At 44.6% G+C, this 12,873-nt stretch overlaps 1 protein-coding gene across 2 annotated transcripts; it reads left to right on the top strand.

Annotated features, from left to right (window-relative positions):
• Window positions 1-320: 320 nt before the first annotated feature.
• On the top strand, window positions 321-3,462 carry LOC136546021 (pathogenesis-related genes transcriptional activator PTI6-like). 2 transcript variants are annotated; one of them, XM_066537998.1, is made up of 5 exons: window positions 321-593; window positions 948-1,126; window positions 1,710-1,823; window positions 1,980-2,192; window positions 2,279-3,462. In XM_066537998.1, the coding sequence occupies exon 5, from the start codon at window positions 2,316-2,318 to the stop codon at window positions 3,162-3,164; it is 849 nt and encodes a 282-aa protein (XP_066394095.1). In that variant the 5' UTR covers window positions 321-593; window positions 948-1,126; window positions 1,710-1,823; window positions 1,980-2,192; window positions 2,279-2,315; the 3' UTR covers window positions 3,165-3,462. The 2 variants fall into 2 exon arrangements, with proteins under 2 accessions (XP_066394095.1, XP_066394096.1); XM_066537999.1 differs by lacking the exon at window positions 1,710-1,823.
• Window positions 3,463-12,873: the final 9,411 nt, after the last annotated feature.

The raw sequence follows: 12,873 nt of genomic DNA, 5'->3' as shown, positions 1-12,873 counted from the left end.
GTAATAATCTTTTTTCCTAAAAAAATGTATTAAGTTTTGAAAAAGCTGTGATTTTTTTAATTAAAAAATACAGTAGTAACGTATTTTTAAATAGAGGAGAATCCGAATATTATACTCAGTGGAAATTTGGAAATCCAGCAATGCCACAATTGGCTCCAGGTAGTACCGGTATCAGCTGATAAGTTGATACTAAATAAATAGACAGGTAAATCCAGGGTACACAGGACGGCGTACCCCCTGGGATTTTTGGTACGCCCGAGGCCAGGCCGCATTATAATTACACGGCCTGCGCCATCGCCTCACACGTTTCGTCTCCCTGCACCGCTCCTCCTCATCTTCCACTTCCATCTGACCGGACCTTCCTCCGCTGCTCTTCCGCCCGAAAGCAGCAAGACCCCCATTAAACCCCCTCCTCGCCCTCCTCTCCTTTCGGCTCTCCTCCATCCCACCTGCCCACCTCCAACAGTCTCCTGCCCGCGCAGGGACCCTCCAGATCCGCTTTTCCTCAGATTCCGGGTGGTTCCCATTCCCTCTAGTGGGCAGTGCTCCGGCCTTCTCCGTAGATCGCCCAAGCGCCGTGGCACCCAAGCTTTGTAAGTATAATCTCTGTGCTCTGTGCTCGATCCAGTTGCCTCTTCTTCGGCGAGAATTGCGCCCCCGATCGTTTTGATTCTTTTTGGTTCTGCGATCTGGTGCGATTTATTTTCGGGCCCTTTTTTTTCGTTTCCTTTTTTTCTTGATACGGTTTTCGTTGGGCATTACATCAGTTGCCAACCTAATACTTCTCTGTTCTCTGTTCGTTCTTTCCATACGTGGAATCGATCAATCTCGTGGGAATAAAAAAGATTGCATCTTTGTTTCCCCTCTGGTTTGGTTCGCATCGTCGGGCCGATTTCTGATTTCTTCTCACCCGTTTCCGGTGCCGTCCGTGTCTCTGATGTGATCAGGATCGGGGGATCAGGAGTGGAGTAGCCCGCACGCAGCGCGCCAGCTGTTGATTTATGTCGTCTGCTCTGCTGCCGCTCCATGGTTCTGAGCTCCCGACGTCAGCAGCCTCTTCTTGCTCCCTTCTCCAGCCTGGGCAGAGGGGCGCCAGAGACTGCGGCTTTCGCTTCAGGATCTCAGGGTAATACATCTCTCGCTCACTACCTGTTCTATTGATTGGTTGGTTCACGCCAAGAATCCAATCTGCTTTATTGTTACTCTCTTCCATTCCTTGTAGTCGCCTGTTTATATGAGGTTATGATATCTGTTGTCTCTCTGTCCGACATTAATAGTTTTTCTTCATCTGAATCGTTGTTCTTCTTTAGTCAATAATAATGTATTGGAGCAGTCCTTGCTAGTTTGTTCAATGATGTCAGCATCATTTGTCTTTTTCGGTCCCCTGAAAAAGTTCTAAATATATACTATTATGCAAGTCGCCATGAGTTTCATTCTGTACTAGTCACGTTAATTCTATATGTGCCCCACATTTGGCAATAACCAGCTCACAGTGTGTTGCTCTGGTTCATCGCTGAGGTGGACTAAACTAATCTCCCGTTTCCTGTTGACCATAGAAATGTCACCTATTAGTTTGGCATGCAAAGATGGAGGTTTACATAATTTCATCTCTCTTTGATGGCAATTTCCTATTCAACTAGTTTTCGGTCTTTCCGTTCGTTTATATGAATTTGGAAAGTTTCCTCTAGTATAATGCACAATGGTTTCAGATTTGGATTTGGGGTGAAGTACTCTGGGTTTCTGCATTTAGACCCTTGCTTCCTACTTTGCCGCACCTGAGGAAGCAAGAGTTCAAGAATCCCCCAAATCACAGTCAGTCTTGGGTAAGCGTTAAATTACAAGGACATATATCTCGAACAATAAATAATCAATGATCATCTGCTATTTTTACTGTTATATAAAGATTTCCCTCTTTCGAACTTGATGATTGAAGCAGGTGCATCATCTTACAATCTTGTCTGATTTGTATATTCTGTCAGGTCTGGTTTGGGTGGATTCCATTACGTCTCCTCCAAGTTCAAACAGTCAGCCGGATTTCCAAATTGAGTCTGAAGGAACCCGATCTTCTCTTTTCCGGTTTCCATCAGAAGTTAGAGAGAACCCCATTCTGATTTGCCAGATTCCATCTGTGCTGCAGTTCTTACGCAGATCAGGAGTCTTTTGCCCTAAGTTTGTCCACAAAAGTTTCCTTGGTATGTAAACATGTATCCTATTCAACCTATGTGAAACTGTAACCTTACATTTTCATACTTGATGCATTAACGTCACCTGTCTGCAGATCTAAATCGAGGTGAATCTGGAAGCTGTGTGCCGAGATGCTGCCCACAGTGCAGAAGGTCCGCATTTTCTGTGCTGATCCCGATGCTACAGACTCATCTAATGATGAAGATGATAAGAACATCGCAGAAAAGAAAATGGTTAGAGAGGTACTAGTTCCAGTGACGAACTCGAAGACCTCTAATAGTCTGAAGACCCTTGTGCCGTGTGGAGCAAAGGATCTAGAGGTTTCAGAGAAGAAGGGGAAATCAAGCAGGTTCCGTGGTGTGCGCAAGCGACCCTGGGGTCGATGGGCAGCCGAGATTCGTGATCCTGTGAGAAAAACCCGGAAGTGGATTGGCTCATATGACTCTGAGGAGGCTGCTGCTGCAGCATATCAGGCATATGCAAACCAGATCCGTGATGAGGTGTTAGCCATTAAGACTCAACAGTCTGTATCAGAACGTGCACCTCTATCAAGTTCCTCCTCGGTTTCCTGTGTATCTTCATCTGCCCCGTGTGAGCAGATAGCGCATGAACCGCAGAATAGAGTGCTCGTGGAGAAAGATCCTGAGCCTGTAGATGAAGTCTTTCTGAACTTCTCCCCCACACCTAAGGAGATTTCAATTGACGATTTGCTAGGACGGATAGATGAGATTCCTGTTTGTGACTCTGTCAGGCCAGCTGATGAACTTCCACTTGACAATTTCACGAGGCTGGAAGATGCATTCCCAATTAGTGATTTTATCGGTTCAAGAGATGAGCATCCGTATGATCACTATATTGGTCTGGCAGACATTAGCCACCTGCCTCTTCCAATGAATGACCCAGCTTTCAATCTGGATGCAGAGCTTGATTGGAGTGGGTTCGACTTTGCTGCAATTGAACGTGAACTTGATGTCCTTTGAGGCTGCATCAGAGATGTTACACTGAAACCTGCACTTGATTATGTTGTATTCAGCTGAAAGCTCCTCTCTATGTTTTCATATTCGTCAGAATGCAACAATGAATATGGATTCAGGTTTCAGTCTATCTATGGCTGCCTGGCTGTATGTGGATCCAGAGGCGATTGACCTCTAAATTTTGTCAGCAATTGTACAGTTCCTAGAGTAACTTGCCAGCATGTGCTATGATGTAACAAGTTTCATCATGTAATATCTACATGTTCTAATTTAATTTCAGGCTATCCGCACTCATCAACCTCTATTTTCATACTCTAAAAGGAATATTTTATCCTAATCATCGAGATTCTTTACTCTATATCCGTTTCTTCCGCACCTATGTTATCTCTATTCCATACTCTATGTCATATTTTATTCCACTCCCTCCCCGTTTCTCTCACCAACTCTCTCTCTCTCTGCTACAGTGTCACAACAATGGCGTGAGAGGAGTGTTGCTGGTGTGGTGGACGGGATAGCGTTCGTCTCACTGCGCTAGGTTTGGAGATGTCCTGTAGCAAACGGAGGGATTGGGGATGAAATAGAGAGCAGCGGTGCGAGCCTTTCCTCTGTATATTTCCAGTATAGGCTCGGTTCTAAGCGCGCGGTGCGGACAGCCTCAAATCCGACAAGCTCGTTAGCAGGTTGCAGCCCTTTTGGGTGTGCATAATTTTGAACAAAAGAAAGAAAAAGAATCATCCTGGGAAGTAGTTGGTTTTAGAAAGCTTGGTAAAACAATTTTTTAGAATAAATATAACTGCGCCTAAGTAGATTATTTTCAGTACCACCTAATAAAGACTGATATTACATGAACACAGTTTCCTTTTTGTTTTCAAAAAAGAGGTCATCTATTAGTATTTGTGTGAAAGGATTGAATTGCCAATAGGGGATGAATTGGAGCTCTTAAAATTTAACTAGCAAAAGTGCTCGTGCGTTGCAACGGAGTCGTTATCAGTTTAGTTGGCTTTGGAGGAGAGGCAGAGACACATTGAAGGTGCGACCGAGGTAAACTGGACGTGAATCCCATTTGGTGGCTGCAACAGAGCCAGGGCCCTCCTCACTTGTGAAGGCTAGGGTAAGGGGATTTGCCTGTTGCTATTTTCGATCGAATAGTGCTAGAAGGAGATAGGTAAGGTGCTGTTTTTTTCCGGAGATTGGGCACAAAGACTGCGGAACAGGAGGCCAATGGGTGCACATAGTCGTTAGGAACGGACCGACAAAGCCCTCGATTAATGATTTGCTTAGTCCACTCGATCGAACCACTGGTATAGTATAGTTAATAGAGTAAAAAAAATTCATACTTGACACAAACCAGCTACATGGTGTAGTGGAAAAGGATGAGTTTCTTACCTATAGGTTGTAAGTTTGATTCCACTCGGTACCCTTTTTTCGTGTGCACAACCTCCTCACTATTCTACTTCCTCCAATTTATCCTTTGTGTGCACGACCTCCTCACTATTCTATTTCCTCCAATTTATCTTTCGTGTGCACAACCTCCTCACTATTCTACTTTCTCCAATTTATCCTTTGTGTGCACGACCTCCTCACCGTTCTATTTCCTCCAATTTATCTTTTGTGTGCACAACCTCCTCACTATTATATTTCCTCCAATTTTATCATTCATGTGCACAACCTACACAGGTCAGACTTTAATTCTGAGGAGGGGCATGTGAATCACGCCTGTAGGAAGGTGCGCCGCCGGGAGCCCGCCATGCGTGGGTGGCGTGAGCCGCGTGGGTGAAGCCCTGCCCCGAAGTGTGGCGGCACGTGCCACGTCAGTGAAGCCCTGCCCCAGACCTCCTGCTTCGTGCGTGCGCCCTAGGGTAGTTGCGGTCACTGCAGGGAAGTCGCGCATGGGCAGGGGAGTTGTGCGCGGGGGAAACGGCGGTGCAAGTGGGGAGAAGGCAAGCGTGCGAAAAAACCGAACGGAAATCGTCCTTTGGGGGCTTGGCCTAGAGCCTCAGGAATGGTTGACGAGGGAGGATTTGGGTGCTCAAGTAGGGACCCTGCTGAAGTTGTGTTTTTGGTCTGGGCACTCATATTTAACTATGAGAGCTTAAGTGGGGACCCTACTGGAGTTGCTCTAAGGGAGATATAGAAGGATGGGCCAGACTCTCAGACTCTGATGAGTGGGTGGGGAAGTGAACCTGTAGCGAGTGACGACCAGGACGTGAGTGAGTGGTTAGGCCGTTCTGACAAGGGGGTGCAGACAGTTCTGAGGAGGGGGTGCGGAAGCAAGCCTATAGCGCGAGCCTCTAGCTAGTGACGACCAAGAGGTGAGCAAGTGGTTGGGTCGTCGGGAACAAGGGCTGGGCTGGGCTAGATGAAAATTATTAGGTGGAGTGAAATTTGATCTTTTTAATATTACAACAAATATATCAGTGCGTTGCAATGGATTTATGGAAAACAATGACGATAATAGTACATATCTATTTATGTTTTATTATTTTTATATAAAATTTAAAAGCTATATTTATCCATGATCACCATGTACAAGTTAATGTTCAATATTATATATCGAATTAAAGTACAATCTTAGTATATTTTTTCTTCTGTAAAGACAAAAATATTTACTCATCATAGATATATATCATAACTCCAATTCTCAATACTATCCAATTATTTGATTAGTTAGAGCATTGATCTTATTTTAATAAAAATAAGTTTTATTTTTAATCATAACTACATCAACAAATTAGCAATGGAAAGAGTTGGTTGCAGTTACCACGTGGCAAGCGTGGTGAACCATCTAAAAACCAATCCAAAGAGTCGGCAGTTATATTTGTTTCATATATGTTATATGTATGAGGAAAAAAATAAAGAAGAAAAATTACAATAGCCAAAAAACGAAAAGATAGGACACAACAAAATAGAAAAAAAGAAAAAAAGGCACATTATGAAACAGGACTCCGTGTAGAAGCAGAAGAAAAAAAACCAAATCTACAGGGAAAAAAGTTGGACACGGTGTGCTAAAGGGAAAAAAGTAACAATGGTATAGGAAAAAAAAGAAATACTCATGGACTCCGTGATGGTGATGGTGATAGACTCTAATTTTCAGATACGAAGGGAAAAGGTGGACGTATATAGGAAGTAAAAAGTCGGGTTGAAAGAGCCGCTTTGTTATATAGAAAGTAAAATAAGATTTTATTTAATTTATTTTCTATTTGAATCAGGATTCATATTCCTATTCAGTTTATTCAGGCTCGGAGAGATCTATTTATCCTAACTATCTAGGGTCATATAAGTCTAGACAGAAGAAATTCTCGATTACCGGTAGTTATGGAGAGGTGGACGAAAAAATAGATAGACGAAAAAATAGCTGAAAATTTTACCTCTTTATTATTAGGTATAGAAACAACAACCTTATCAGCCTAGAAAAAACTACTAGCTAAGAGCTCCTAACACACTTTTTTTTTTCAAATTTGCTAACTCCAAAGAATGTCCCAAGGAACATCACCTTTAGCACTGAGTTAGGCCTCCTTTGGAACAAAGAAAAAACATAGGAATTTTAGAAGATTTCAATTCTATAGGAAAGTTTCCTAAACACCTTTTTGGAACAAAAGATTGAACCATATGAAATTCATTAGGACTGACATGGGATGCATGAAAACATAGGAATTTTAGAGGAAAACTAACCTGAGGTTGGACCTCATGGAAACTTTCCTTTGTGTCTTCTCGTTCCTATATTTTCCCTGTGTCTATCAAAAAGTTACATTATAAATTTTCCTCCATTATAGATTCCTATAGAATTGCAAGTTTGGTGTAACTCTAATCTTGTGTTTTTCCTATTCTTTTGTTTCGAGAATCATTGCAAAGGAGGCCACATTCAAAAGTTTTCCCTCTTGTTTCCTTGTCATGCCATTATACCTAACACATATGCATTGTTATTCTCACCCAATGACACTAGATAACCATATTAGCCAAGTAACTCTTTTATAAGGGGTGTTTGGGACTGTGTAGGGTCGAGATGACGGACTAGAGGGGGTGAATAGTTATTTCTATAATTAAACGTGTCAACTAATCGAGATAAATACGGAATTAAAATTATTGGTCTCGCCAAGACTACACCCCTCTATCTAAGTTAACTAGCACCTTATAAAGATTATAATTAGGCAACAAAGGTGTCAGGCTAGCTAGAGCTCACCTAACAATTCTAGCTTGCAAGGTCACACAAACCTATACAAATAGTACTCAAGCAACCGGGGAAGCTCCTACACAACTCACTACACCACAGCCCCAGAATGGCGATGCACCATTGGTCGCTATAGGTGGATACAGCGACACACTATCGGTCGGTATAGATCTATGCCGACACTTAACTGCTGCCGCTGAAAGTGGCATCGAGATAGGGTTATAGCGACCGACATACTTTTAGCGACCGATAGTCTGACGAAATGCTGAAGCAATACCGACCAACAGGCTGATGGCATATAGTAGTTTTACCGTCCAATAGTTCAAGGCTAAAGGGATTTATACCAACCAACAATCCAACGCATAGATCACATGACGCAAAAATACATTATTAATCTCACATTAACCAAATTACAGTATTCTTTTAGACATGAAACATACAAGGTCACATTCAACATGAGACACAAAATCGAGTCACAATGACATAGCTTAGATTTCATTCATGCCAATTGGTACATGTAATAGTCATGGTGGGTTACAATATTCTTCACAACACACAAGTCTGGCTTGCACACCTCACAGCTAACATGCCCAAGGAGTTCTTTACAAAATGTTACATCATCCAAAGCAACTAGCCACTGATCATACTTGTAATATTCGCCGGTGTATCTGCTGATCTGTAGCACCCGCTAGCCATGTGATCAGTTTCTGCCTGATCCGGTGCCCCTGATGCAGCTACAAATGTCACTATGTTGTGATTATCATCGAGTTTCCCTGTGAAATTAGATCCAGGGGAGGATCCATTTCTCATGAAATATGAAGGGTCAGGCGGAGAATCTCTAGGGATTTGGCCTTTACTTTGCAGCACAAGAATAACAAGCATGCATAAGATGTTGGTTGAAAACTATTGATACAACGTTAACAATTCGGTAAGGCAAATGCATTTTTAGCAACAAACACTTGCCTGTGCATTTTTCCAGAATGATCGAAAATACATATTTGACTGCAAAAATATAAAACTACATTCAGACACAGACAATCAAGAATTGACTATTCCTTTCCAAGTTCTTCAGACAGTATGGGTTAGAGCTGTAGGCATACCTCCTGGTGCTAGGTCTGAATTTGATGTAATGGAACTGGCTAAATTGGTGGGAGATCCTAAGGAAGTGCACTTACCATCTTTACAATGGAAATCTGTATGGGTCAAAGTGTCCTGTAAAGATCCTATCAAGATTGGAGGGACATCAGAGGTGTTCATCAACAAACAAGAGAGAAGGATCTCATGGTATTATTCAGATAAATTGGAGAAATTTCCTCCTAACAAACCTGGTGATGATTTGGGTGGAGATGATGATAAGGTCACAGATGAAGAGGATCCTGAATCCTAGGAGAGCCATGGCTGGCTTGAGATTGGTAAATCACCTCCAAGGGGGACAGATACTCAGGTGCCTGGGTCATCAAGTTATCAGGGAAAGAAAGCGGCTAAGGGGAGCATTAGAGATTGTGAATAGAGTGACTCAAATCAAAAAGAGCAAGTAAACACTTTAGAATGCATCATGCCTGACATAGTTTAGGAAAATCAAGCTCTTGCTACAAAGGTGAATAGTTCAGTGAGTGGGATGACATCAAACCAGGAAGTTGAGTTATCCAAGCTGGGTTTCTTTTCTACTGATGATATCTATCATACGCCAGATACAAATGTTGAAGTGTTAGAGATGGCCAATCCAAGGACTAAAAACCTTAATGAACAAGCTGAGGAAGATGTTCAGATCCTGGAGGTGAAGAAAAATTCACAGCCTGTGAAGGAAGTCAATGCTCATAAGGAGAAACCAGAAGATAATGGAGAAGGCAATGGAGAAGAAGGCAACTGCTTTATTCCTAAAGGTATACCTTCTATCCCTCCTAAACCCATTTCTGACTCATCCACTCATATTGAGGAACTAGCTAGAGCTTGTGGCATATCATTGGGAGAAGAGGAATCAGCAAGGCTGGCCAATATATCTATAATACAGGCCAGGGAGGAAGCTTTGTTAGCTTTGCAAAAAACCAATTAGCTCAAACTGGGAGTTTACTGTTTTGTCACTAGCAAGCTCAAATGCAAAAGCTATGAAATGGTTCACCCCTTGTTGATATATCTTGGTGTGTCTACATGTAGTTTTTAAGTTAATTCCCATGTTAACTACAGATAGAACTTTCATCTTTGTGAAATAAGTCTTTGTACCTAGCATCATTATCGATCCATGATTTATCCATTCCCCTTCGTGAAAGATCAAGCAGCTTTAGAAATGAACTATAAAATAAAAAAAGACCATAAGCATCAAAGAAGCTACATACTTTGACAGTCATGCTCATATCCATGAATCCACAGAATGGCTTTAATTTAAACAAGATTGTCATGTTCATGTTCACACACAATATTAAAAAAGATGGCCTACAGAAAGATGATCATACCGTTACCCACAAGAAGAGCAACTACCAATGTTGTGGCTGTTCAAATAATCTCCAAAAGATTGCAAGTCACCCACTTTGGCTCTAGGCTGGGGTAGACGATCCTGTGCAGATTCTTTTAGCTACACCTCCAACGCACCAAGGCAGCTGTAGTGTGAATACACATGACATCAGATTAGTACACGTACAAGTATGTTGAGACCTGAATTGCAAAACAAAGTAGTGCAACAGATAGATTAGGCCAAAAAATAAATCTACATTTTTTTCTACTACTTTGTACAGCAACCCATAGCAAGACAGTAAAAAGCAGAAAACAAGATAGTGACAAGCTACAGTAATGGAAAAAATCAAGATCAGGCTACTGCCAATATGAAACCATCCCTGCTCGCAAAATCATATCATCTTTTACGATATGTGAACTATCAGTGTGTGCTAGCCATGAGAAAAACTGAGGTCCAACATCACCACATATTCCATATTAAAGATGCAATATATATGTTGCCAGATTCCAGCTATATATGCTTTCACTGCTTTTTAATTAATACAGAAAACACAAAAGAAAATGCACATGCTACTCGCTCTACTTCCCAATTTATTTCCTACCATTCACATAATACTGAGACTGCACTGCACTGACATGTTTTTGAACCGTTCACACTGTTGCAGATCTGAATACACTGTAACAACCCAAAAATCCACACACTAAAAATACCAACTATAAAATTTTTCTTAGAACTCCCATGTGATGATGAGTGTCATATATAGTAACCCAACCTAAGAGATGCATTAGGTCTAACCCCAACCCAAGTTAACACATAAGCATGGCATGTCATTAGTTAATTGTGTTTATTTAAATTCTAACAAATAAAGTATTGCATGCTTTGTTAATTCAAAATGTGATTTGGATTTTCATTTGAGTTATGATATGCTTAACAACTCCAATGATTTTGGTGCACCCATTTTGAATTCAAAATACCCAAACCAAATTTGAATTCAAATCAAGGAAAAAGTAAAAGAAAACAGAAAAAGGAAATGAGGAAGAAGGCCTCGCAGCCCAGGCTGCTCGGCTTCGCGGCCCAGCCAGCCCAACCGCGCCCACCTTGCACCGGCGTGCGCACGTACGTGGCCCACGAGCTAGCCCAACGCATCGCCCGCGCACCCGTCTGCCTCGCTCGCAGCCGCTGCCCGCTAGACCCGCATGTCAGCCACCCCCGTCTACAATGTCGTCTTTCTCACCCATGCCTCAACCACCTACGCGACCGACGCCCGACAGCTGTGGCAGGGGCGGGCCAGGGGTCATGCCCGGGGAATGACCCTGTCCCCTTGTGCCGCGCCCACGCAACCTCGCACCACCGTCTGATGCGATGCACACGCCTCCACCGCACGATGCCATCCGCCATGGGAGGCATGGCGCTCGGCTATAAAGCTAGCCCGCACGCCGCTCACGCCCGGCGCCCTAGTTTCTCCCTCAGCCTCCGCCGCCGCTTGGTGGCCCAGCAGCCGCACCACATCGAGAGAAGAGGGCCGTGAAGGGATCGTGAGAGGAGGATCAGAGTCCCCACGCACTACCAAAGTCACCGGGGCTGAGGGCGACGCCGTCGTCGTCATCACGGTCGCGGGTCGGCGCTGCATGACACTGCTTCCGGAGCTACATGGCCACAACTCGTCACTGCACCGCCATTCTTTCTTCCACAGCACCCACGGTGAGCCCCCGATTTTCCCCTGCTCGTCGCTAGACCTTGCTACTCCGGCCATGGCGCTCCATACCAAAAGCGCGTAGGCCAAGGCCATCCCCGGCCTCTAGGCACACCAGCACAGCACACTCACATTAACCATGACCATCCTCGAGCCCTTGGACGCTGTAGACCTCTCCAAGTTCCCCAGACGCCGTAGCCGAGCACGCATGCTACGCTCACGGCGCCGCCGCCATGGCGCAGCCACCACCGAAGCACTCGACCACCGGTCCGAGCACTAGACCACCTCCGAGCACCAGACCACCGTGCCGAGCACCAGACCACCGGTCCGAGCACCCGACCATTGGTCCAAGCACTAGACCACCAGACCGAGCACCCGACCATCGGTCAGAGCACCGACCACTGTGGCCAGTACTGCTGGGAGCGCCTGGCGCCTCTGTGACTCGCCCGTCTCATTCGCTGAAGCCACGGGTAACTCACGCGCACGCCGTGACCACCCCGCTGGAGCCCCGTGGTTCACCCGCGTGCCTCACCATCGTCACTATGTCGCCATGGCCGCCGGGACATCCCTACCGGCCACCTAGGGGTCCGAAGCCTCGCCTTGAGCCCTGGACGCCTTTGCCATGCACCCACGAAACCGCAGGAGCCCTCATCTGCCCAGCTTAGCTACTGGAGAGCCTGCGTGCGTGACCTCACCACCGGCGAGCACTGTCGAGCCACCAGCCATCGTGGCCAATGCCCTGGAAGGCCCTGGCCACCACTTAGGCCCTAGAATCATGATCGCCGTGGCTTGGGGAAGCTTTTCCCCTCCCCAATTGGACACCAGCACCGCCGCGGAGGCTCATGAAAGCATCTAGGCCCCTAGTTGGATTTCGGTGATTAATGTCAATACAAGATTACTATGACTAACGTGTGTTTTGCAGAGGCAATTAAGTTAGGTCATGGTAATGGAGATCAATTGGGCAATCGAGGTTGTCATGCCCCTACGATGGAAATCGTTTCGGTTTTCAAAGGATGGACGACAAGGTTAAGGATAACTAGTTCTAAGTGTCGATTGGAGTTGGAGAGACACTTAGAATAGTTTAGGACTTTGTTTTTCCTTTGGCCGTACTATGAAGGGGGGTATGAACGAGTAGCTTGACCTAGTTGAGTCTAGTGAGTTAGGTGTGGTGCACACTTGTTAAAACTAGCTCTAGGTAGCTCCTATGAATGCCTAAGATCCTTTGGAGCAAACTTCATTCACATATGTTCGAAAGTTGAAAGTGAATGGAGGGTCAAACACTGACCGGACGCTGGCTCCGGTGCGACCGGACGCTGGCCGCAGGGTCCGGTCAGTTCGTTTGACTGAGGTGGTTAAGTCTGTTGTGACCGGACGCTGGAGAGTCGTGTGACCGGACGCTGAGAGC

Source organism: Miscanthus floridulus, chromosome 3, assembly GCF_019320115.1.
Source record: "Miscanthus floridulus cultivar M001 chromosome 3, ASM1932011v1, whole genome shotgun sequence".
In the NCBI taxonomy this organism is placed as follows: Eukaryota; Viridiplantae; Streptophyta; class Magnoliopsida; order Poales; family Poaceae; genus Miscanthus; species Miscanthus floridulus.
The sequence above is the reverse complement of the archived record's forward strand: the minus strand, read 5'-3'. Positions and strand labels throughout refer to the sequence as shown.